Here is a 26,940-nt window from a genome sequence, read left to right as displayed (position 1 = left end):
AAATTAGAAGAGAAAGAGGAGATTTAATAGCAGTGTATAGGGTGATGAATGGTCTAGAGACATTGGATAGAGATGACCTTTTGATAAGAGAAGAGAGAAACTTAAGAGGAAACGGAAAACTGTTGAGAAAAGGAATTTGTAGAAGAGACATCAAGAAGAACAGCTTCCCACAGAGATGTGTGGGGGTCTGGAATGGGCTGGAGAGGGAAGTGGTACAGGCTAAGTCAATAAGCGCATTTAAGGCCAAATTAGACGGAAGTAGTTGGAAAGACGGGACAGCATAAGCATAGCTCCATTCCTGTAAATCACAACTAGGTAAACACACACACGCTCACTTACACTCACACATAAACACTCACACATTCATCTTGTTATCTCTTGCCACCTTTTACACACACACACACACACACACACACACACACACACTTTCACACACTCACGCTCACACATTCATCTTGTTCCCCCGTGCCAGATGGCCTTTACTAACCCTGCATTTTTTATCTTATTAAAGAAGGTTGCCCTTGCATATGTAAGTACTTGACTTATACCATCTTTACTCCCACTGCTGATGCCACACTTACCTCCTGCTACTGTGTCGCCTTTGCCTGTGTCTGTCGCTGTGGCACTCGCTAAACCAACCTTAGGCCCACTTAATACTTTTGTGAAGTGTAGTGCCGTTCAGAGAGTAGAGGCAGATAGAATTAGATGCTATTTATCATTGTCATGCTTTTTATGTAAGGATGACATTTAGCATACATTTTCTTTTTACCTTTACATGTCAACTGAGAGAGGCACACTGAGTATTAACTAAGTGAAAGGTGTATATGAAAAATGTTCAAATGTATTACATCGTATCAGAGTTTTACTGTTAGTCTTGCATCTGTTGGGGCAGGAGGAGTGGAGGAGTATGGGCATTCAAAAGACCCCCAAAGACCCAGTGTAGGGGGACCCCAAATAATTCTTAGGATTTGTATTCTTTTGATAAACAAAACATCAAGGAAAGGGCAGAAAAGACTCTCGAAATACAATTCTTTCCCTTTGTACATGGCTGCTCAATCTCCCTTCCCTTACCCCTGACTGCCACCGCTTACCTTTCCTTGCCCTAACACACCTGAATACTTGGCCACCCCCAGCTCAGTAGCCACACATTCTGTTTCCCTTCAGCATCGAGGTCAGGGGTCGAGCACGCTTGAGTGGAATGTTTTACCAGGGAACCAATGCCATAATTTTTGTAACCAGGCAGTCTTTAGGCTTGCAAAGGTGTTTTTGTTAGAGAAAGAATAATATACAAGGTTGATGACTGAACAGACTCAGCCTTGCCTTGGCTTCACTGCTTCATATTTTCTTGTAGTCTGTAGAGACACATGGCTTCAGTAGCCTGGCTGGGGAGGCTTGTCTCTGAGATGCCTGTGCTGTACATGACTCATCACCTTCTGGTTAGATAGCAACTAATTTGATGTTAGACATTTAAAGTGTTTTTGTTTGATTGTCTTCAATTAATTCTCCATTGTTATGCGTATAATGATGAAGTAACTGACTTGGGTCAGTCTTTAACCATAACCCCCAGTGTCTGGCTTCTGCCTGTGTGTGTGTTTCAGCTCCTCTGGCCAGGGATAGACGGCCTTGTGGGTGTAATGGTGTGCTGTGTTCTGTAAGGTAGTGTGCAGGGATTGCCTCTCAAATCTCAGAGTACAACTCTGTTACCATTTTAAATCTGAAACCCTTAAGTCCAAGCTAGAGAAGTGACATTTTAGAGACATATTACATGTAATTGTTATTTCAGAGACAGTGGCTTGTAATATTAGAATGACAAAATGTACCAACAGAGCCATTTATTATGACATGTTGTGTAAGTGTGAGAATACCTGAGACAGGTTTGTCTGTGATGTCCAGTGAACAGAGACACATTAACTTCAGCCTTGGCGGAGCAGCTGCAGCCCCTGTGTCGGGCCTGCACCAAGCTCTGAGCCTCACACATGCAAGTACGAGTACAAGCTGTCATGACAGGTGGTGTGGGTGGGAGTGGTGGCCACAGGCTGGAGTGGCTGCCAGTACAGGGCCAGGCCACTACCGCCCAGGTCAGTGTGGCTGGCTACAGCCTGGTAGTGAGTGCTGGCTGCCGTCACTTGGCCTGGCATGACGAGGCTCTACTACATCACAGTGTCAGGGTTGCCAAGTCAGTGTTGGAATTACTTGTGGATCTCTATGCCAAAAAATGCCGCAATACAGTCCAACACAAAAAGAAATGTTAAATTTTAATGTATTACAGTACATCATCTGAGTTTAAGAAAAGTGTCCTTCTATATAAAACCTTCAACCCATGACTTCCATCCAAATATTCCCTGTTATGCCTTATTCAGTATTGCCCCAAACTCTGGAATTGACAACCCTGCCTCACACCTTAATACTTCCTGGAATTTTACAAGTCTTTGATGCTTGTTTTGTGCTGCCTGAACAAAAGTGGAACAGATTTCAGCTAGAAAACTTCAGTGAATTTCTTCCTGACTCTCCTAGAGACTTTCTTCAGAATAGCCAACATTTTCTGGATTTTTTGGGGGTCTAAAGTCAAGATGTGAGAGTTAAAATCCGTGCTTCATTATTAACATCCTCTCTTTTTATTGTTGTAGTTGGTAATTATTTTCTCAGTAGTTCAGTTCTTGATTTGTGTGAGTCATAACTGCCTGGCCCAGACCTCTGTGTTTAAAGGCTGCCCTGCATGACCAGTCAGTGGAGGGTTGAGGAGTGTGTTAGTGGCCGCCGTGCTGGTGCATGAGGCTCCTGTCTGTGGCTCCCTCATTTGGTGCTGAGGTGGAGCCACGGCCAGAGTTGTGTTGTTAGGAGGCACCACAGGCATCTAGGAGGGCACACATATTATATCCCATCATGTGGTAAAAAGCCATCCCTGGATCTATCTTGACCCACTCCTGCAGTCATAATGCAACACGAGACATATATGACACCATCTGAACTGACTTTAGTAGCCTCTGAGGCTTGATTTTTAAAATTACAGCAATCCAACAATCAAACATTATTAGTAATTGATTTCCTGGGTAATAAAATTTGTGGAGACAGACAACCTTTGGGGAGGCATTGCCTGTCAATGCCTTCCCCTCGTGGCAAGCCTGTCTGAAGGGAAGGTAAATGCAAGATTTTTTTAATGTATTTTTTCCTTTATTTTATTTCTGACAACACTTAAATTCCCTCAAGCCCAGTGCCAGACACTCCCAAGCCTAGGGTTCCATTTAAGTCTTGTGATGTCAACAGCAATAGTTGTAATTGTTTACCCAACACACAGTGTGCCCAGCCTTGTTGAAATAGTAGTCTAATGAATACAGGTTAGTGAAGGAAGATGTATCATGTTTTCTGCCTCTCCTTGCAGTGCCAGCGGCAGCAGCAGCGGAGAGGAGGACAACGTGACCTTTGACCCCAGTGCCCTGGAGTGCCAACAGCTGGTGTTGGATGTGCCGGAGGGGACGAGGGTCAAGCTGGCACGGAAGGAGAATGGGCGGCGGTCACAGCTGTGGCGCATGACCTCCACCGGCAAGCTGCAGCACGAGGGGTCGTCACCGCCCCACGACCCCACCAGCAGGAAGGCTGCCAACAGCTCCGCCACGCTGGTAACTACCAACTCACACCCATTCTCTTCATTGCCCTTCCCTTTCCGTCCCTTCCCTTCCATTTCCTTACCTCACCCTTTTCATACTCCTTTTCATACTCTTCCCTTCCTTTACCTCTTCCTCCTTCCCTTAGCATTTCCTTTCCTAAACCTACACATATTCCTCCATTTCATACCCTTTCCCTTCCTCTAACTCTTCCTTCCCTTTCCCTTTCCTTTCCTTGCCTTAACCTACCCTTATCCTTTCTCTTCCTTGCTTTAACCTACCCATATCCTTTCCCTTCCTTGCCTTAACCTACCCATATTCCTCCTTTTCATTCTCTTCCCTTCCTGTACCTCTTCCTTCCCTTACCCTGGGATTTATTTCAAGGAGCGTAAGCAACAAAAGCCCCGAAGTCTTCCTCAAACTATATTTAGCATTAGTTAGACCTCATCTTGACTATGCGGTTCAGTTCTGGTCACCTTACTATAGAATGGATATCAAAATGTTAGAATCGGTGCAGAGGAGGATGACTAAGATGATTCAGGGGTTGAGAAACTTGCCATACGAGGGAAGACTCAAACAGTTAAACTTGCATTCTCTAGAAAGGCGAAGGGTGCATGGAGACATGATCGAGGTTTATAAATGGATGAAGGGCTTTAATAAGGGAGACATTCATAAGGTTTTGTTGGTAAGAGAACCGGGTAGGACACAAAGTAATGGGTTTAAACTGGATAAATTCAGATTCAACAGGGACATAGGCAAAAATTGGTTTACTAACAGGGTGGTGGATGAGTGGAATAGGCTTAGAAGTCATGTGGTGAGTGCCAATACAATTGTCACATTCAAAAATAGACTAGATAAATTCATGGACAGCGATATTAGGTGGGGTTAGATACACGGGAGCTTAGGGTCAAAGGAGCTGCCTTGTACAGGCCTACCGGCCTCTTGTAGACTCCTGCGTTCTTATGTTCTTATGTACCCTCTCCTTGCCTTAACTTACCCATATCCCTCCTTTTCATACCCCTTCCCTTACCCTTCCCTTATCCCACCCATTCCCTCCTTCCTTTACCCAGCTTCACAAGATTCCCAAACCCATATCATGTCAGCTGTTTTTACTTCTTGATTTTGTTTTATCTGTTTGTTTGTTGTGTATTTTAAGGCATTTATCACCCTACCCTTCCGTCCCTCCATTTTTGTAATTCCTGTATTCTCTCGTCCTCTTTCTCCTTCTCTCTCATCGCTTTTACTTTTATTTTCTCTTTCTCAGCATCTCCGGTGTTTGGGGGTGCTGAAGAGGTGGCTTGTAGTGTCTGCAGTCCCCTCTCTCCCTGTTTCCTCTTTTAATAATAATAATAATAATAATAATAATAAAAATGATGATAACCGCACCCAGCATCTCTATATTATTGAGGGGTTTTTTTCTATATTTTTTTTACAGTAAAGGAAACAGCTCAAGGGCAAAAAAAAAAGAAAAAGCAACAATGAGAAAAAAAGCCCGCAAATCACAGCTCCTATAAAAAAAGGGTCGAGAGGAGTGGCCGAAAGAGAGGTCAATTTCGGGAGGAGAGATGTCCTGGTACTATCTGACCAAAATCATAACGCTCACATATCGTGCTCCCCCACCCTCATGCCTTCCTCCCCCCGGCAGGTCCTGGACATCGCCGGCTGCGCCCCTCAGCCCTCCGAGTACGTCCCTCTGATGCTGCGGAAGCCAGACGAGCGCCGCCGCCTCACCCAGACCTGGCGCTTCACCGAGGACGGCCGACTCTGCTGCACTCACGTCAACATGTTCGTGCAGGCCAAGGACGGCTTCCTCGGCCTCATGCCAGGTGAGGAGGAGGAGGAGGAGGTGAAGGAGGTGGTGGAGGAGGAGGAGGAGGAGAAGAAGGAGGTGGTGGAGGAGGAGGAGGAGGAGGAGGAGGAGGAGGGGAATGTTGATAAGGGAGAGAAGAGGAATGAAGGAGAGGATTACTAATGCTTAAAATTATCAGAATGAATAAGGAATAAAGTGGAGAGAGAGAGAGAGAGAGAGAGAGAGAGTGAGTGTTTACATATGTATGTTTAGCTTACATAATTATATTCATTTTTTTTTATATTTTATGTTTATTTTTTGTTAAGTTATGTTTATTTATTTATCTATCTGCCTATTATATTAGTTCAGAAGGCAGATAGAAGCAGGAATGATTAGTTGATATTTTCTTTATTTTCCAAAGTGCATAATTTTTATAGATCATTTTTCTAACATTTTATTTGAATTGTTCTTTGTAGTATAATAATCCCTCCTTCCCAACATTCTCACGAATCCCAACCAAGAGTCACCAAAATTTGAAATAGACCCAATCTGGCCGATCTGTGACAAGAGTGTTTTTTGCCCTTCCAGAATCTCCTCATTCTGGGGGATCTTGGCAGCCGTGTATGTATTCCAGTCCTGTAGAGGCTGCCCTTGCCTCAAACCTGTAAAATATTGACTCTGCAGGCATAATTACTAGGATCAAAGGTTCCGGGATGAGGCAGGACATTGACTGCTTGTGTTAATAAGTGTCAAAAATAATGTTCAGTGTCTGGCAACAGCTCTGTCATGGCTGCCTTGGTGCACGTCAACACCCTGTTCCCTTAGGCTGCATTTTGACATACTCTACATTTTTTTACTTACATGGAAAGAAAATGCCAGCAGTGCACTTTCTTCTCATCAACACACCATAAAGGGCTTTTGCTTACTGAAAAATAAACAACACAGCAACTGCTGTCAGATGAGAGGTAGAGAAGCGGAGCTGTTGCCACACGATGAGCTTTGTTTTGCCAGTTGCTGGAACACAACAAGCCTGAGCTGCAAGTATGGGGCAGGGGGATGCTTTGATGTTACCTGTTCATTATTCTTTGTAGTATATTCCAATCAGTCAGTCTGAACACCATGCAGGGAGTTAACACTCAGTGTGCATGCAGTGGGCACCTCTAATATGCTTCATAAGTGCATACATACTAGGAATGCATATACTTATGGGATAAATGGGATATGGGCAGCACTGCCCTGACATGCTGACATTTTTTGTACCTTAAACATAATAAATTTGAAGTTTCTAAGAACTATATTACAATGCATGGCTAAAATATCAAAAATATGGTGACACAATACAGCAGACAACTGGCCGGATGGACCTGAATAACAGGGATTCCGAGGCAGGGTAAGGCACTTAGTGTGTCTCTGCTGCACCACCTGTCTCGCCACTCACTGGACAGAGACCCTCCTCATCTGAACTGTCACTTTTAACACTTTCACCACGAGCTGCAAGCTCAATCACAGCAATAGTCAGACAGCAGCGTGTTGTCACTGTGCTGCAGAGTAGAAGACTCAGCAGTGGCTGAGTGGTCAGCGTGTGGGCGTGGTGAGCCTGAGGGCCTAGGTTTGAGTTCCACCAATGCAGGCTGATAATTTTCAACCATTGCCGAGTGGTGGAAGACCCACATGCTGCCCAGATCTCTAGTCAACCCTAGCTTTAGCAACTTCAGTCAAGAGGAACACTGGGGGGCAGCATGGGCCAAGCAAGAGTCATATATCATGGCAGCCAATATAAATAAAATTTGCCTGACCCACTAGCACGCTGGGTCACCCAAGAGACACCCCCAAGAAAGTCTACCAGTAGTATAGGCAGCACCCTAAAAAAAGAAAAGAAAAAAAAGCTTGCTGAGATTGTTCATGATGCATGGCAGGTTAGCAGAGAGAGCATTCTCACCATACAGGGTACAGGCAACAGTGACATGACTCACTTCCACTCACCCTGTGTGATAGAATACCTTTAAAGGTCTGCTCATCAACATCACAACTCATGTCATGATGGTCGGAGCATTGATAGGAGAGGCTATCATGACATCTCATTAGGCATGTTGTGCAGGGCAGGTGTTGGGCATTCAAGGTACACAACAAATTCTGGCTATTCCTTGCTCCTTCCTCGTGTGCTATGAAACTGACTGGGGTATTCGGTGTTCGTGGGATAGATTTTCAGGTCATCACATACTTGGCATTTCACACAATAGGATTATGCATACTAGGGGTGCCTACTGTAAATGGAAATATGATAAATAATTTCTGCAAAACTGTATGGTGTTAAGTCTGCCTGGTTTAAGAATACAAAGAATAATGCTCAGGCACCCTCACAGGACCCTCTGCACTATGCTGGGCACCTCGTCAACACTCTGCCTCAGCCACAGACTTGTTGACGCCTCTGATTACTGTAGCTAATCCTCTTGGGTGGCTCCTTAGCCCTTGTACAGGAGTGCCATAACCACTGCATGAAGGGCAGCACAAGTGTATGATTGTCCAACACACACGTCTCTGTCTCTTTAGCTCACCCTTAGTCTAGACTAGATATAGTGGAGGAGTTCTGTAGCAAACCTTTGCCAAGAGTGGAGGCTGATGAAACACTCATCAACAAGCACCATCATCATCATCATCATCATAATAATAACTTTCAATATTAGTAATTACAAATATCACTGTCATCAGAAATAATCTTTCATATTAGTGAATGTTACGTTTTACAAGGTGTAATATTTGTAGTTACTCCCGGTCCCAGTCCTATGAGGTGCAGCCCCACAGGCAGGCCCACAAGTGTACAGCCCCTTGCAGTAGGCGGGGGCTGAGGGTTGTCACCCATGATGGCTCACTGGCTGACTGAGTCTAGGTGAAAGGAGAGAGGCTGCAGCTCCTTTTTGCTTACAGACTTCACTATAACTCACTCATGCACCAAGGGAACATTACAGCCTCAGTCTTCAACAGATATACCATCATAAGGCAGCAGCATAACTAGAGGTCTTCATATGAAGGGCCCATATGGTGCCCAGTACAATTTTCCTCATTATCTTGCATTTCTCTCAGAGAACTTGAAGTAGGGACCATGTGAGGGCATTTTTTTTATTTGGGGGCAGTCCCCACTTAGCTATGCCACAGTCATAAGGATTAAAAAAATTATTGTAAGAAACATTAGGAGCTAAAAAGAAAATGGTTTACAAAAACTTTTTTTTCATAATTGAAGGGATGAGCACAGTCAGCAAAGAAGTCATCCAGTAAGTGTTTCTTAACTATCCTCTCTGTGCATCAATCACTGTCATGAAAACATTGAAGATCATAACTTCTTTGCAGCTTTTTAACTTAGTCCACCATCATCTCCAGACCTATACCGGTAGAGAGGCACAGAGTGGCTCACCCAGCCCATCAGCATGTCTGTTGTTACACTTGATTTTCCTCACGTGATTCACTGATGTCTTCTGTACAAATGTTTTAATATCTCATTTTCATCCCCACATATGTGTTCTAATGCTTTTATTTGCCATGTGGCACAGATTCACAAAGCACTCAGCTTCTAGTAATATGAATAACAGGGGAGCATTTCATTTTAATCTATTCATTAATGTAGTTTTAAGGTCTCATGTAGAATTTTCTTTTCAATAGTGATTTTTTCCCTTAGTTTTGCTTCTTTGAACATGAAATTAGGATGTGTCTGAGAAGATATGGAGTGTAGAGAAAACCTTTGTGTGTTAAAGTATGTACCATGTTCGTTTCCATGAATGTGAAAGCAGTATGTGTATGAGAGACTCCCGCATAGAGAACATTCGCATTTACTTGTTTTGAAAGATAAAGGTATTTCTTTATTCCTTGCCTCAGTTTTCTGAAGTAGTTTTTTCTTGTATGAATAATATTGGGAGCAGGGAGTACAAACTAGTGGACTTGACCTATGTGTTAACCGTCACCAGGGAACGATGTGGTGCTGGGGCCGCCACAGCTGGTTCAGTACGACACCCTGGCCAACGGGGTGCCCCTGGAGCAGGCCATATCCAGGCAGAGGCTGCGGCCCGGCTCTGGGGTGCTGGCCGTCAGGGTGGACACCGACGGGCCCACCAGAGTTTTGCAGATCACGGACGTCCACAGCAAGGTGAGGGAACATGTCAATATAACCCACGGCTTAACTATAAGAAAGAATCTGTGGCTGAACTCCTTTACTTCCTGCCTCTATGCTTATTTCACAGCAGTCTATGGCAGTGGACTGAATGATAAGCGTATGCTAAACCATCAAACTGGGTAGCTGTATCATGACCCAGCAGGCATCATTTTGCTTCTTCATCCTTATTTCCTGTGTTCTTTCCTTCTGCTCCTCCTGATTGCTATTTATGATTAAAGATTAGGTTTCATGCATAACAAAGCACATGAGCAGATATTCAAAACCTCTGCCACAGGAGAGTATTGCTGATGTCACGGAATTTATAATGTGGAGTCATCGATCAAAATTTCAGTCCAAATACAACATTAGTGAACAGATATAATGGTTCCTGTTGAAGTGACCTGTATTTCTGACATGATGAAAATATTGTTACCACCTAAAATTATACACTGCTACAATACTATTTGTAAAGAAGACATTATTGTGAGTGCATTTTCTCTTCCTCTCTCTGGGATGAAGTGTGTGTTAGCTTTGGCATGAATATATTTGAGTTGTTTTTACTTGATTTTTTACTTATTTGTTTATTGTGTGTTTAACCCGTTAGCAGTGACGGGGCAAATTTATGGCTTTACCATGTGGCAGTGACGGGCCAAATTTGTGCCATGATTTAAACCCCCTAAAATAGATGATACATAAACTGATCACAAATGCTTTGATATATATTATGAAATGGTTTGTGTGAGTGATGATTTTTTTCTCATTTTTCTTGCTTAGAGGGACCATTAAGAAACATGATCCCCACTACTACCGGGTTAAGATAGTTATTACCCTCTCCCTCTGTTCCTCCATTTAATAATCTTCTATATTCTCTCATTCTCTTCTTCTTTTCTCTCGTCGTATTCATTTTCCATTTCTCTTTCTTGGCGTCTCAGGTGTTTGGGGGCTCATGAATAACCAGCTTATAGTGTCTGTACTCCTCCCTCTCTACCTGCTTCTTCTCTAATAATATTGATGATGATAATACAGAAAAGGTTAGGAAATACGTACTGTCCTCTACCTTGCCTTCATCTTGCCCCAGAGTACTTCAGTGGTGGCCCGCACGGAGAGTGGTGACTGGGTGAGCCTGGTGAACGAGGGAGGCACCACCACCATCAAGAAGACCAGCGCCGCCTCCCAGCACACCAAGGATGAGTCCGGCCTGCATGAGGTGGAGGTGAGGCTGTTGCTTGTCCTTGTTTTGTTCTGTCTCATGTATATGTCTGAGCCTGCGGGAAAGAGTGAAGATACGACTTGCTTCTCATAAATTGATAGGGTCTTTTACATAGCTTAATTATGTTTGTTTTGTAATAGTTTTCTGTCATATACGTATATAAATAGTGAATAGTTTAACCCCTTCAACACGAGGACATGTATACTGCATCCTTGCGTGCCCCGTACCATATCCGAGGACGTGCATACTGCGTCCTGGCTCGCTTTTGCCAATATACGAGTTATTTTATCTTCATACTTATGCTTACATCTCAAAATTATCAATTAATTTATGTTTCTTTATGTGCATCATATAACTCTGCATGTTTTCATATATAATACTTAATGATTATGTTGAGTTTATGGCTGAAAACTCGTTATATTCAATAGCGACATTTGAAATTTGGCGCACGCGGCGATCCCGGATACGGTGCTGGGCGCTGTTTTGGCCTGGCTGTAGTGAGTTTCTTTATGTGCACCATTTAATTTTGCATGTTTTCATATATAATACGTGATGATTATATTGAGTTTATGGCTGAAAACTTGTTATATTCAATAGCGACATTTGAAATTTGGCGCGCGGGGAACCCAGATACGGCGCAGGGCGCTGTTATGGCCCGGCCGTAGTGAAGGGGTTAATACAGATAGATAGATAGAGGGATAGAGATAAATAGATAGATAAATGAGTAGATGAATTAATAAATATAATAAAGTACAAATGAAATGGAAATAAATTGATAAATGAAGTAAATAAACAGATGAATAACTAAAACCTCCAGCATCATGCATTCCTTTTTTCCCACAATAATAGTTTGATAAGTTTGTAAATATATAAATAAATAAATAGAATAATATGCAAATGAAGTTGAAATAAATTGATAAAAAGTAATAATTAAACAGATGCATAACTAAAAGCTCCAGCATCATTCATCCCTTCTACACAACAATGCTTTACACTGCCTCTGCCTCACCCCACAGCTCCAGCTCAAGCTTCAGGGCGGCCTCGGACTCTCCCTCATCCAGCAGTCACCCCCCGAGGAGCTGCTCTACGCCAAGCTCACCGACATAGTGTTCCAGTACCAAAGCTCACCCCTCCAGCGCACTGTTGACTGCAGCGTGCGGGACATACAGGTCGGCACACAATAGTCTGCTCCGTTGCCTCTAAAAATCACTTCTCACCCTCTACCAACACACTTCCTTCAGTCAGTTGAATATATATTTACTACTTTGCCTACTTGGAGCGGTGAGTAGCTGGCTTTTTTTTTTTCCTACACCCTTTTTGTTACCCTTGAGCCGTCTCCTTTGTTGTAAAAAAAAAAAAAATAATAAATAAATAATAGTCTTGTTTGCAGTAACTTATTTATTATCAGTTAGGGCTTTGTTGACTCTCAGAACACAACTCGCCCTCAACAACATACTCTCTGGTGTTATCCTCAGTCAGCTGTATATAGATGATTACTACTGCCACATAATAATCTTGTTTATACCAATCTGTTTAGAGAATGGGGTCCGGCTAGCTGATATTGATGGAACTGATGTCAAGGGAATGGCTTAAGAAGGGAAAGTTTTAACATGAGCACTAAACTCTTAAATTAGAAGATCATCAAGATGCCTCTCTCGCCTAAATTTATTATTCTTCCAACATCTGTATACTTTTGGGGAGCAGCTTGTTGTAGGGATTTTTTATACACATGTTTTGCTCCTGGTCTGCTTCTTGCTGAATTAAAGGAGTTAATAAATAGGTTAGTAAAACATCTATTCCCTTCACATCCTCAGGTGGACAACCAGCTGCTGGGGGCTCAGTGTCCTGTGATTCTGTACGTGACGCCTCTGAACAAGAATGACGAGACTCGCTACCTCCCGGCCATCTACCTCACCGCCCACCAGCTCTTGTCCTCCTGCACCAACTCCTATATATTCAAGGTAACAACAACATCATAAAGCCTCGTAGAAATGTTGCTCTGTATTGTCAAGCTCCAGCCATTAGCCATTAGTTATTATAGTTATTATTAGTTATTTAGATCTTATTTGGCCAAACTTTACTTTCTTTATAGGAGCAGTGCTAGTGAAGTTTTCTGCTTTTATTTATTTTTGCCCTTGAGCTGCTTCCTTTACTGTAAAAAAAAAGTGAGACTGAACAGATGTCCCCATGAGTAATGTTCCCAGTCATGTAGAAGCAGCACTAGATGTAGGAGGCAAGGCAATCTCATTGTTAGATTTATATTATTTTTAGAGAGCAATATAGACTGACGGTTAATTATTTAGGACATATTGAGTGTGCTGAGGAGGCAAATACTGAGGTGGTGTGGGCATATCAAGGGGAAGGATGAAAACCGTGTACTCAAAAATGCTGTGGAGGTGGAGGTAGAAGGGAGGAGACCAGCTGGAAGACCAAAGAAGACCTGGAAACAGTGTGTGGAGGAAGACATGAGGAGGAGGAACATTAGGGAGGAGAGAGTATACGATCTTCAAGGGTGGGAGGGGCTCATACCCCGCCCAAGCCTATAAGGGAAAATAAGGATGTTGAACGAAAAAGAGAAGAAAAAAGTTAAATATTTAGCAGTAAGTTTTCTCTTCCTTTGAGTGAACTCTGACCTCACTCACCCAACTCTCACCCACAGAACCTGAACCTTACCATGAAGAACCTGACCCTGACCCTGGAGGAGAGCCTGGTGTTCAAGCTGCTGCTGCTGGCCGGCTATGACCAGTCCGACTCTGAGCTGGAGAAGGTGGAGGAGCGGCAGTATGACACACGGAAGATGCTGGCCGCCGCCACCTCCGCTAATGCCACCAGGTGAGTGCAGGGCTGGAGGTGTTGTTGTGTGAGCCTTGGAGATGCAGTACTGTTTGTTTTGCTTGCATGAGGTACCTGCCCATTGCTGCACCACTAGCAATAGGTCTTATTCCATATCAATGAAAATATATTAGTAACCCCATTAAAGAGACACAGAAGGAGGTAAAGTAATGGAGTGGGTGCCTCCTGAACCATGACCAAGATGATTCCATGACAAGGTTTGATAGAGGTTGGTGATAGGCATGACTTGCTGACATATAAGTCGGTGCCATATGAGAATAAGGTGCCATTATAGTATGCTTGACTCCCTATCAACATGAGGCTGCCATTAATCGGATAGTGAAGCAAAACCAGGCAAGCCAGCATTGACTTACCCAGCCCCTTTTTGACACTAATCTGGCTGGCCAAGAGTGGCACGCCTGCTTATGAATGTTCACCTATCAGCTCCTCACCCCTTGATAGGCAGGAAGCTGACTTTACTGCCTGTTTATCAGTGAATATTTTCCACCACACATGACATCCCAGCAGCATTATTTTCACTGTGCCTGCCATGTCTCCCTCAGGTACTACTTCACCAACCTTGAGCTGCAGCTGAAGCAGGTTCGCCTGAGTGTGCTCACCTCCAAGAAGCTGAGTCCCGAGCTCAAGAACATCAAGAGGAAGATGGGCCTCACGTTGGTCAGGTTTGAACACGCCAGTGTCAGCCTCGAGCCGTTCGTGCGACGCCACCCCTTCGAGACGTCACGCTTCCTGCTGGATTGCATCACCAAGCACTACCGGGAGGTGAGTGCACTACACCCTCCTCCTCCTCCTCCTCCTCCTCTTCCTCTTCCTGCTCCCCCTCATTCATTTTCATTCTCTTCCTCCTCCTCCTCTTCCTACTCCTCTTTCCTGCTGTTCATCTTCATTTTTGTTCTTATTCTCCTCCTCCTCCTTCTGTTCCTCCTCCCACTGTTCATTTTCATTCTTGTTTTCCTCCTCCTCCTCCTCCTCCTCCTACCATTCATTTTCATTCTTGTTCTCATTCTCCTCCTCCTCCCCATTCTTTTTTTCTTGTCTCTCCTTATATCATTGTGGTTCCTTATTCTATCTGGAGCTGCCGTGTATATGCCAACAAACTCTTGCAGACTCATATCATTGTGTATCTTTCATTGCAGGAGCTGAAATCAAAGTCACAGGCTACTACTATTATTTTTCATTGCTCTCATTCTCCTCCTCCTCCTCCTCCTCCCCATTCTCTCTTTCCTGTCTCTCCTTATATCACTGTGGATCCTTGTTTTATCTGGAGCTGCTGTGTATTGCCCAACTAGCCTCTTACCTTTCATTGCAGAAGCTGAAGTCACAGGCTAGTACTACTGCTTTACATAGTTCTCATTCTCCTCCTCCTCCTACTCCCCATTCTCTCTTTCCTGTCTCTCCTTATATCACTGTGGATCCTTGTTTTATCTGCCATGTGTAGACCAACAAGCTTCTTACCTTTCATTGCAGGAGCTGAAGTCACAGGCTACTACCATTGTTTTTCATTGTTCTCCTTCTCCTCCTCCTCCTCCTCCTCCTCCTCCTCCTCCTCCTCCTCCCCATACTTTCTTGCCTCATTATATTATTGTGTATCCTTGTTTTATCTGCCATGTGTAGACCAACAAGCTTCTTACCCTTTATTACAGGAGCTGAAGTCACAGGCCATGAAGATCCTGGGGTCCACGGACTTCCTAGGTAATCCGTCCGGGTTCTTTGCGGACGTGAGCGAGGGTGTGAGTGAGCTGGTCCACGAGGGGTCTGTTGGTGGCCTGGTGTGGAATGTGACGCATGGCATGGCCAACTCCACCGCTAAGGTGACGGGTAAGCTTTGATGCCGCTGCTCCCGCTGCTGCTGCTGTTGATTACCTCCTGTCGCCCCCCACCGCCACCACCACCACCATCACCACCATCCTCACTTGTGTCATTGTCATCAGTGTTGTCATTATAATTATCAGTGATCATGTTGTCTATTTTGATTACCTCTTGATGACCACAGCCAATATTACCACTGCCTTTATTACTGTTATTATCACTATTATCACTTTTGTCATTTTTACTCTCTTTCTCCACCTCCTCCTCATCATCATCATCATTATCATTATCATGATCATTATCATTTCCACTATCACCATCGTCATCACTATTATCATTATCTTTTTTCATTCAGAAGAAAGTATGGAAGCCACAGACCACTCAGATATCTGCTGCCTCCATCACCATTGTCAGCATACAACTGGCAAACATTACACAAGGCACACAATTTAATGACACAGGCTCCTAAACAAGAAAATCCAACACTCACCAAAAAGACAGATCAACCAATGAATCAGCCGTACACTCAGGCAGAGTTTCTTGTCACAGGACGCACACAACAGTAACAAAATACAATGTGTAGCTAAGCCACTTCTTTTTCTCCTCAGCATTGTTATCCCAAGTTCTATAGGGTTGCCATTGTGTGTGATCCTCCTCCTGTGTGGCCTGTTTTGTACCCTATACCTGAGTCACGTCCTGTACATTCCCTCGTGCCAGTGTGGTTTGCAGCACCTGTGTGTTGACCCGTGCGTGTGGGTTGTGTGCTGGCCGAGTGGTGTTGCCGTGCCATCCCCAGCACCTGATTCACGGTGGAAAGAAGGACCAGTAACAAACAGCATTTTTACTTGACCAAAACTGTTTTTAAAAATGCTTCACATTGCATGAAAAAATGGCCCGAGTACAAATATATTTTCTGTTTAATCTTGTAAAAGTTGGCTCCCTCCAAGGCTGTGATTTGTTCACCTGAGCAATGCATTTCATCCCCCAGAAAAGTAGCATCCCTGTCAATGTCAATCCCTTAACATGGCCTTATAATTTTGTAAATCTTTCTTAGACTCACATGAGTATTCAGTGCATGGCCTGCCTGTGTGATACTAATGATGGCTTACTTTGTGAGGAAATGTAAATACAGTACATGCCTAAATATTAGTATTAATGCTGTTTTGACGTGTTCCTGTCTTTCTACTTGTAAAAATATGTGAAGATTACATCATAACTTTCTTCCAAAGATCAGCTTTATTGTGGATAATTCACACCATCAAGTGGTATTAAGTGTTGTGTTGTTTTAACAAGAGGTCAAGTCAGTTCATTCTGGCACCATTACAGTCATTCATGTGCCTCCACCCCCCAGCAGTTGACCTGATAAGCTCTGTGATCATGCTGAACTTTGCTAGCATTATGCTTAAGAATATTTATCCCTTGGATAGATATTCCCTTACCAGTGACTTACATCCCTGCAGCTTTGAACCATTGTGTCACCTCTTTGACATGAAGAGAAGTCGTTGGACAGAAACAGACATTCAACATGTTTGAAAAGTAAAGCTTTTTGGACTAAGGACGTGCCACTCCTGGGGTGCTCTGAGCCCTCACATCCCTTCCCAAGAATGTTTTGAAAGTTTGGGGGCAGGGAATGGCAGTATACTTTTCTCTTGGTTTTTACCCTGAAGCTTTAATTATCATTTACATCATGTAATGAAAGAAAATTGCCATTCACTTTTCATAACATAAAGTTTCTAATGTACCAACTTATCCATTAATGACAGCATAACTTAGTGTTGGCTGAGGAGTGGATGAGTACAATGTTGGTGGATTTGAGACAACCTTGTTAACAAAAAGAATTACCAGACTGCAGATACTGGTGGGCTAAGACACCCTTATTAATAGTAAAATTACCTGATTGTGCTAAAGTTGATTGGTTTGATGATTTGTGACATCCCTGTTAATAGTTGATTCCCCAGACTGTGTGTGCTTGCAGTGGCTTTTAGTGTTTCCAATACCCGTCACCTTACCAGCTCTGGTTTACTCTGAAACTCATGTAAAGGTTGTGTGAGTGTGTTGCTGACCTCGCCGCAGGTGTAGGCAGGCCAGTGAAAAGGCAGCACTCTTTGAAGTTTGTTAACCATATGAAAAAAAATCTCATTTGGTTATGTTTATGTACTTTGACACATCTACAGAAGGCCAGGCCAAGTATCCCAAGTACAGTATGCCACCTGTCAAGATTTATGTCAGCATTAGGAAAAACGATCTCATTTAACATAACTGGTCAGGCTGCATTGTTAGGATCTGTTTAGCTTTATGTAGGAGAGAGTTGTATGTAAGCTCACTGTTTACATAATATACTTACTGATGTGGGTGTGGGTGTGGGTGTGTCATGTGATAGATAATAACCAGCATGTTTCTTGACCTAACATTATTTTCAGCTCTAAGAATAGAGAGGATGTGTTTAGCTCTGTGTGAGGTGAGTTGTCGTATGTTATTTCACTCTTGACACGCTAGATTACTGGTGTGTGTGTTGCGTGCATAGATGACATGATGGAAGGTACAGTTGTAGACCAAAATATTAACCCACTGTACTCTTTAACTCACTGTGACTTGGCAAACCCCTACAGTGTGGCATTTGTCCTCTCCTTGTCCATTCATCCCCCACTCCCTTTCTTCCTTCCTTGCCAATTCATTCCCCACTCCTCTCCCTTCCTCATCAATTCATTCCCCACTCCTCTCTCTTCCTTATCAATTCATTCCCTGCTCCCTCTCTCCCTTCCTCATTACTCCATCCCCCACTTCCTCTCTCCCTTCTCCCACCAGTTCATTCCCCTTCCCTCTCTCTCCCTCCCTCACCCTCCATTGTTCTTCTAACTTGCTGTGAGTAAAGGGTCCACTGAGTCACAGCCAGTTAGAGGTTATGTGGCTTGAGTGTTTGTTTGCAGCTGTACCTTTTTTGGCCCAGCAAGTATACTGGCCTTCTGGTAATACACAAGGCCAGTATACAAGTCCTGCTTCCCACAACACCATATCGGCTCCATTTTACCTCCACCTCCCTCCTAGGCTCTCTCTCGGATGCTGTGGGTCACGTGACGATGGATGACAAGCACGAGGAGCACCGACAGCGGCTGCGGACTATTCAGACATCCCACAGTGCCGACCACATCATGGCGGGGCTGAAGGGGCTTGGCCTAGGGCTGTACGGCGGCCTGACCAGCATCGTGTCCCAGACCTACACTGGGGCTACTCAGGAGGGGCTACCAGTCAGTGCCAGAGTGTCTTGTGTGGATTGTACCTTAAAATATATTATGGCTGGTTCATGTACTTTTTTTTATATAATATGAGGTTGATTCTTATGATATCAGGTACACAGATTTAGCAGCTATTATCCTGCCCACCTACAGAGCCTTATCTTAGGGTTGCTGTAGTGTTTGTAGAGTTAAATTGGATCAAGTTTAGACATGTTTTAGCTTTTCCCTCCTCCCCATCCCCAGGGCTTCATCTCAGGGTTCGCTAAGGGTATGGTCGGCACCGTCACCAAGCCAGCCATTGGCCTCCTGGACCTGGCCAGCAGCACCTCCCTGGCTGTGCGCGACTCCAGCAAAAAGTACGTCAGTGTGTGTGGGTCTTGAGCGTAGCACTTGATGTGTGTTAGCAGCCCATGTTTGTCTGTTCTTCCTGGCACCGGGGCTTCGTGGTGCAGTAGTTAGCACACTCAGCTCACAACCGAGAGAACCCGGGTTCAATTCCCAGGTGGAGTGGAAAAATCTGGGCGGCTTTTCTGATACCCTACGCCCCTGTCCATCCATCAGTGAATGGGTACCAGGTATTAATCAGGGGTTGTGTCCCGTCTCTTGGGATCTGCTCCCTTCTCCTATAATTCCTTCCCCTTCTGTCTCTCTCCAGCATATGACCACAGACGTTGCGCTGACTAAACGAAACTTTACTTCCTTCCTTCCTTCCTCCTGGTGCTGTTATGCTAAAAAGTTTGTTGAAGGTCATTCCTTAACTCTAAACAACTGTAATGCAGAATAGTTCTTTTGCTAAGGAGGAGGAGGAGGAGGAGGAGGAGGTGGAAGAGGAAGAGGAGGAGGAGAAAGAGGAAGAGTAGAGGAAATGGAGAAAGATGTTGAGGAAGAGGAGCAACTTCATTGTGTGTTGTTTTAACATACAAGTTTTGTCTTCCCCATCCAGTCCGATGCAGAAGATGCCAAATCGAGCCCGAAAGCCCAGGCTGGTGGTGGGGCTGAACGGCATGATCCCGAGGTACAGCATGAACCAGGCCGAGGGACAGGAGCTGCTCCTCTCCTTTGAACATGACGAAAATGAAATGTGAGTTGATTTGTGGGTCACAGCGTTGCTCTGTAGTGGCGCTTCAGGTGTCATTTTATCAATTTTCTTTCAGGATATTTCTCTCTTCTTTCAGATTTTGTATATTACCAGTTTTCTCTTGTCTCTGATATTTTTTTCTCACTGAGTAAAAACTTCCCTGAGACACAATTTAAGTCTTCCTTGTTTGGTTGTCGTAGTTCAGTTTATTTTGTTTCCTCTTCCTGAAATTTATGTCTTGAAATGTTTTGCTGATTATTCGTGTTTGGAGAAAAGCGTGTATGAATTTTGAGGATGATTTACTTTTTACTTCAACTTTTAATCTTTTATGGTTTAGTTATGTCTTGAGATGTTTGACTGGGTTCTGTGGATGGTGTGCTCATCGCCACATCACTGTGCTGAGCTATCAAATACCCAGCACTGGCTACATCCGTGTACTAAACACCACAATATTTTTTCCTGTCCAGCTTCCTTGGGTATGATGTGCTGCGTGAGGGCGAGGGGGACATGAAGGTGCTCATCTCCAGCCAACAAGTGAGGGTGTTCAGCCAGAGTGACCCGTCCCTGCCCCCCACGGCAGTACTCAACGTGACCTACAGGTAACGCTGCTGCTGTCACTGTGGCCGCTAAGCATTCACTTGGCAGGACCATTGTGCCCAGCAGCACATGAAACACTTGATGGCAAGCTGTCACATGCAGATGGTGCTGTAACAACAAGTATTCTACAATTCATACACTAGTGACACAGCAACAAGGGGACCTAAGGGCTGGGGGGATGTTGGACCTTCCAGAGAAAAGTTGGACCCCTCATGTTCCTCATATTAAATATTGAAGGAAAGAAACTGCAATGTATTTTGGGGGCAAATTAGATCATTCTGTATGGGCACTGGGCTCCTTCCAGGTAACAGGCTTGTGCTCCCTTACATGCCAACCTTTTGCTACACCACTGGCTTATGTGATGAAGAGTAGAACCCAGAGGTGGAGGTGCAAGGAGGTAATGCATGGCTCTTCTCTCTCTGCAGGGACTTGTACCACTGCAAGCCAGTCATCCTGCTCGGGGACGAGTCAGAAGAGGAACAGAAGCACTACATTGAACTGACCCTCAAGGCAGAGTGGCCTGAGGGACACACCACGCCGCGGCCCTCGGATCTGGCATACAAACGGCCCAAAGTACGCTGTGACTCCAGGGAAATAGCACACAAGGTGAGGCGAGCAAGGTCTTACCTACTGTTTCCTTACTTGCTGAGGCTTGTGGTGTGCCTACCCTAGGACACAAGGGCAGCACAAGAGGCTAGCTGGCCCCTACATACCAGCCCCTTATAACTAGATATGCACCATCTGCCTTCCCTGTCCAGAAATCTGTTATATTTGTCTTTATTACCTAACTGCTGTAGTTGTTTCATTCAACCATTACCTTATTAACAAACCCATTCTCTCCTACCTCCGTCGTAAACACAAGGCTCTTTCCCATTGCTGTAGGTGCTAATACCTTTCTTCAATATGATAACTTTACCAATATCACCTTTGTTAACCTTTTTGACTCTTGAATGTTATGTTCCTTCCCCTCCAAACAGCAAACTGTGTTCTGAGGTGGTTTACTCCCTCTTCTTAACAGGTCGCTCAGCAGATCAATTATGCGAGGAACCTGCACGATGAGCTGAGGCAGACGCTGCTCACCCAGGAGGAGGAGAACGGGGAGTGAGGAGAGTGTGTGTGTGTTCAAATGTGAGGAACTGAGATAAGGGAGAGTCTTGGTGGAGGAGAATGGAGATTGAGGGAAGAGGAGAGGGTGTGTGAAAATGAGGAGGCAGGGAGTGTGAGTGAGTGTAAGGAAGTGTGTGTGTAAATGGAGTGAGGAGAGGGTGTGTGTATGCATATGTGAGGGACTGGGATAAAGGGAGAAAGGGGAGTGAGGAAGTGTGTGTGTCCAGAGGTGAGAGACTGAGATGAACGTGTCTTGGTATGTGAAAGAGAGAGAGAGAGAGAGATTAACAGGAAAGGTAAGGTAGTAAGATGAGATTGTGATAATATCAATGCACTTGTTATTTGTAGTGTGTGAATGTCGGTAATGATATGTGCCAGTATTCTGTGTGTGTGTGTGTGTGTGTGTGTGTGTGTGGCTCATATTGTTACACCCATGGGTGCAGTGTGTATGTGTTGTTTGTTGTTGTTTGTGGGGCACGAGTTTGTGGTGCGGAAGGGAAGCGAAAGTGGGATGTTAGGTGGCACGGTGGGCACTCGGGGCGGGGACAGTGAGTGGCTGTGGGGTGCTGAGAGAGACGAGACATAGGTGACTGATCTGCATTTGTGTGCCCGCGTGCCTGCCTGTGCATGCCTGATGTGCCTTCCCTTGTGCCTGGATTTCCTGTACTAGTGCCTGGAGAAACAGTGTACGGTGTTTGGAACCTGTCTCATGCCCTGCTGCGCCTTCGCCGCCCAGCTGGCGTCACACCCGAGGCTGTCCAGACAGATGGACTCCCGCAGTGTGTCAATTAGAGCTGCTTGGTGACCCTGCATGGCCTTGAGAAAGATGGAGGAGGCCATTTTCTGCAGCTCATGGGCCTGATCAAAAGTGGTGACGGTGGTGGAGCGCAAGGCCTGGGGTAGTCAGGGCCAGTACTGGTGGCCAAGGAAAAATGCGTGGTGTGCCAGGTACATGCTGTTGTTGTGCATGATGGCTGCCTGCTAGAGAAGGGTGCCCAGCTCGTGTGTGTTGGCGATGGGCACCATGCTGTAATACAAGGTCAGGGTGTTGTGTACCATGTAGAGGAGTCTGGCGGTATACTTTTGAGAGCTGAAACACGCCTCCTCCAGGTAGTGTAGATGAGCTCCACCAGCTCCCACACAGATGAGCTGATCTTACACTTGGTCATGCTGAGGGACTTGATGGCCAGAAGCTTCTCTAGCCGCATGGTGCTCTCCACCAGCTTCCTGCCCGTCTCATCCTGAAAGATGAGCGGTCCGCTGGGCTTGAGGGGTGTGATGGAGACGGTGACATGCAGCGGCTTCTTCATGAGGGTCCATGCATGCTCCAGGATGTGAGCACAATCCTTGTTACCAAACACCATGTCCACATTAGCTGCATACTTTACGAGGGACATGTCTTCAGCCTTAAAAAAACTTTTTCAACAAGGAAGTTTTGGAACTCCTCAGCAACAGCTTTTACCTTATCAAACTTACTCAGCTTTGCTCTGCTGAAAGGAACAGCATCAGTACTGCACTAAGAGGGACACTGAGTAGTCTCCATTACTGTGTCATTTTTCCTTCCAGGTGAGAGTTTACTGCAAAACCTCAGTAATGGAGTAAATGATTTGTGTCCTCATCATCATAAGTTCTCCCTTGAATGCCTTCACAATATCCAGCTAACCCTCAATATCCCACTCCTGACACCAATTGTTATGCCATCCCCCCAACCCACCAATACGGGTAGGCAGGCGGCGTGCTTAAACACAGGGTAGTGAACCCCAGAACAGGTTGAGACTCGCTCCTCCAGGACGCCACACGTGCGGGTCGCACACCGAGGAGGAGAGGCAAGGAGGTAGACACATTTACTGACAGGTTCCAAACACCATACACTGTTTCTCCAGGCACTAGCACAGGAAATCCAGGCACAAGGGAAGGCACACCAAGCACGCACAGGCAGGTATGCTGGTGCACAAACCCAGCTCAGTCACCTGCGTCTTGTCTCTCAGTCCCAACAGTCACTCACTGTGCCCGCTCCGGGCGCCCACCGCACCACCTAACACCCCACTTTCGCTTCTGCACCACAAACTCGTGCCCCACAAACAACACATACACACCGCTCTCACGGCCATAAGAATATTAATGCTGCCACACTTATGTAAATACATTATGAAGATAGATCAAAAGATAATATGTATATATATACTTGAAAGATCTCACTGCATCACTATATTTTTTGGGTGTGGCTCATGTCAGTAATGTCACACTTTTGTAAATAGACACTGTTGAATGAGAGAGAAAAAAGAGCATACACATATAATTATCAAGCATCTTATTTCATCTATTTATTTTTGTGTGTGTGACCCATGTAAAGGATACATCACACTTTGTACATACATTTAGAAGAGAAAAAAATCACTGCTATATGCAAGACATTTTATTTCATCCCTCAAGTACCTATAAGTCTGCTGGTGCTGCTTGCTGCTGTACATGGACAAGTATGGAAAGAAGATAGTTTTGATTTATTTATTTATTCATTTATTTACTTTGGTCATTATCTTGGGTCATCTGTAATGTTTAAGATGATGCAAGAGAGAAGAATGGATTGAATATTGGCACAGGAAGTCATAAAAAAAAAATATTAAATTACTAAGAAATGTTGTGGATATGCTGGTGTTGGTGAAAATGTTGTGGATATGCTGGTGTTGGTGAAAATCTTGTGGATATGCTGGTGTTGGTGAAAATCTTGTGGATATGCTGGTGTTGGTGAAAATCTTGTGGATATGCTGGTGTTGGTGAAAATCTTGTGGATATGCTGGTGTTGGTGAAAATGTTGTGGATATGCTGGTGTTGGTGAAAATGTTGTGGATATGCTGGTGTTGGTGAAAATCTTGTGGATATGCTGGTGTTGGTGAAAATATTGTGGATATACTGGTGTTGGTGAAAATGTGGATATGCTGGTGTTGGTGAAAATGTTGTGGATATGCTGGTGTTGGTGAAAATGTTGTGGATATGCTAGGTGTTGGTGAAAATGTGGATATGCTGGTGTTGGTGAAAATATTGTGGATATGCTAGGTGTTGGTGAAAATGTGGATATGCTGGTGTTGGTGAAAATGTGGATATGCTGGTGTTGGTGAAAATGTTGTGGATATGCTGGTGTTGGTGAAAATGTGGATATGCTGGTGTTGGTGAAAATGTTGTGGATATGCTGGTGTTGGTGAAAATGTTGTGGATATGCTGGTGTTGGTGAAAATGTTGTGGATATGCTGGTGTTGGTGAAAATGTGGATATGATGGTGTTGGTGAAAATGTTGTGGATATGCTGGTGTTGGTGAAAATGTTGTGGATATGCTAGGTGTTGGTGAAAATGTGGATATGCTGGTGTTGGTGAAAATGTTGTGGATATGCTGGTGTTGGTGAAAATGTTGTGGATATGCTAGGTGTTGGTGAAAATGTGGATATGCTGGTGTTGGTGAAAATGTTGTGGATATGCTGGTGTTGGTGAAAATGTTGTGGATATGCTGGTGTTGGTGAAAATGTGGATATGCTGGTGTTGGTGAAAATGTTGTGGATATGCTGGTGTTGGTGAAAATGTGGATATGATGGTGTTGGTGAAAATGTTGTGGATATGCTGGTGTTGGTGAAAATGTGGATATGCTGGTGTTGGTGAAAATGTGGATATGATGGTGTTGGTGAAAATGTGGATATGCTGGTGTTGGTGAAAATGTGGATATGATGGTGTTGGTGAAAATGTGGATATGCTGGTGTTGGTGAAAATATGGATCAATATGCTGATGTTGGTGAAAATGTTGTGGATATGCTGGTGTTGGTGAAAATGTGGATATGATGGTGTTGGTGAAAATGTTGTGGATATGATGGTGTTGGTGAAAATGTGGATATGCTGGTGTTGGTGAAAATGTTGTGGATATGCTGTTGTTGGTGAAAATGTGGATATGCAAGTGTTGGTGAAAATGTTTGTGGATATGCTGGTGTTGGTGAAAATGTTGTGGATATGCTGGTGTTGGTGAAAATGTGGATATGCTGCTGTTGGTGAAAATGTTGTGGATATGCTGGTGTTGGTGAAAATGTTGTGGATATGCTGGTGTTGGTGAAAATGTGGATATGCTGGTGTTGGTGAAAATGTGGATATGCTGGTGTTGGTGAAAATGTGGATATGCTGGTGTTGGTGAAAATGTGGATATGCTGGTGTTGGTGAAAATGTGGATATGCTGGTGTTGGTGAAAATGGTCAGGAAACGCAAAGCAGGTTGATGCAATGCAGGGAGAGGAAACTGGACTGCCATTTCTCTACCAAACATGAATATTGACTTATATTGATTAGGAAAATAATAGGAAATTCATTGTTCTCATCAAAATAATTCAATTTATTTTAGAGAGCAGCTCATGAAGCGGCCCTAGACATTACCTGATAGGGACTTGAAAATATATAAGTATTGCTGCTAAAAACTAATTAGCTTATTCATAGATTATATTATGATTGATTGATTGATAGTTTATTGTTGCAGGTAAACAACAAGGGAGTTCCGTAAAGGAATTTTTATATTATTTCACTCCTAAAAGTAGAACTAAGCATTGAAGTAATGAGGAAAAAACTGGTCGGGGAGGATCGAGTGTTGCCCAAAAATATCTATTCTGGAAATTTCTCGAGGGGCTGTCACGGTCTCGGCCGCTGATTATTTTTATATCGTAGAAGAGAAAGCATATTTTTCTCATTATGTGATTGCTAAAAAATATTGGAGAGGAATATTGTCTAGGTAAAATATTCAAGAAGTTTTTCGACGGACTCGATGAGAATCGGTCGGTCTTCAGTCTCTGGCTGATTTTTATTTATATTAGAATATTAATAGATAAAATAAGAGGAAATATAATTATCATCATTATTTGATTACTGAAAGCTATTAGGGAGGATGAATAATGACCAACATATGTTAAGGAAATTTCTCGATAGACTGTCTTCGTTAGTTGCTTTTTCTTGTAATAAATGCGAAGAACTACAGCTTTCCTCATGATTTGACTACTAGAAGCCACTGGAGAGGAATATTGCGGAAAATGTTCAGGAAAATTCTCGATAGACTGTCTTGGTATTGGTCTGGGACTCTAGTAGGGCTATTATAGTTGTCATTTCTTCTAATAAAATAAGAAAAATATATTTATCCACTTGATTTGACTTCTGAAAGCTACTAGAGAGAAATATCGTGTAGATTATTCAGGAAAATTCTGGATGGACTGTCTTGGTAAGGTTTAGGCTTATTACAGTTGTCATTTCTACTAATAAAATAAGAGAAAATACATTTATCCACGTGATGTGACTACTGAAAACTACTAGAGATAAATATCGTGTAGATTATTCAGGAAAATTCTGGATGGACTGTCTTGGTAAGGTTTAGGCTTATTACAGTTGTCATTTCTACTAATAAAATAAGAGAAAATACATTTATCCACGTGATGTGACTACTAAAAGCTACTAGAGAGGAATATCGTGTAAATTATTCAGGAAAATTCTCTGGGGCGGCGTCTTGGCCT

At 43.9% G+C, this 26,940-nt stretch overlaps 1 protein-coding gene across 6 annotated transcripts in view; it reads left to right on the top strand.

Annotated features, from left to right (window-relative positions):
- The window catches only part of LOC127000711 (intermembrane lipid transfer protein VPS13D-like), a 103,127-nt gene extending 79,303 nt beyond the window's left edge, over positions 1-23,824 (top strand). For 3 of the 6 annotated variants that reach the window (XM_050864729.1, XM_050864731.1, XM_050864730.1), the window contains exons 63-78: positions 3,380-3,617; positions 5,248-5,428; positions 5,980-6,012; positions 9,348-9,526; positions 10,611-10,745; positions 11,759-11,911; positions 12,557-12,703; positions 13,402-13,574; positions 14,138-14,357; positions 15,239-15,413; positions 18,450-18,649; positions 18,881-18,993; positions 19,581-19,718; positions 20,183-20,314; positions 20,738-20,918; positions 21,331-23,824. In XM_050864729.1, coding sequence (XP_050720686.1) covers positions 3,380-3,617; positions 5,248-5,428; positions 5,980-6,012; positions 9,348-9,526; positions 10,611-10,745; positions 11,759-11,911; positions 12,557-12,703; positions 13,402-13,574; positions 14,138-14,357; positions 15,239-15,413; positions 18,450-18,649; positions 18,881-18,993; positions 19,581-19,718; positions 20,183-20,314; positions 20,738-20,918; positions 21,331-21,417 — 2,485 coding nt within the window. In that variant the 3' untranslated portion in view covers positions 21,418-23,824. Of the gene's footprint in view, positions 1-511; positions 549-3,379; positions 3,618-5,247; positions 5,429-5,979; positions 6,013-9,347; positions 9,527-10,610; positions 10,746-11,758; positions 11,912-12,556; positions 12,704-13,401; positions 13,575-14,137; positions 14,358-15,238; positions 15,414-18,449; positions 18,650-18,880; positions 18,994-19,580; positions 19,719-20,182; positions 20,315-20,737; positions 20,919-21,330 lie in introns of those variants that run through there. The other 3 variants (XM_050864733.1, XM_050864732.1, XM_050864734.1) reach the window with 3 other exon arrangements.
- Positions 23,825-26,940: the final 3,116 nt, after the last annotated feature.

The sequence above is a fragment of the Eriocheir sinensis genome, chromosome 19, assembly GCF_024679095.1.
Source record: "Eriocheir sinensis breed Jianghai 21 chromosome 19, ASM2467909v1, whole genome shotgun sequence".
NCBI classification, from domain to species: domain Eukaryota; kingdom Metazoa; phylum Arthropoda; class Malacostraca; order Decapoda; family Varunidae; genus Eriocheir; species Eriocheir sinensis.
This window is presented reverse-complemented; position numbering and strand designations above follow the sequence as displayed.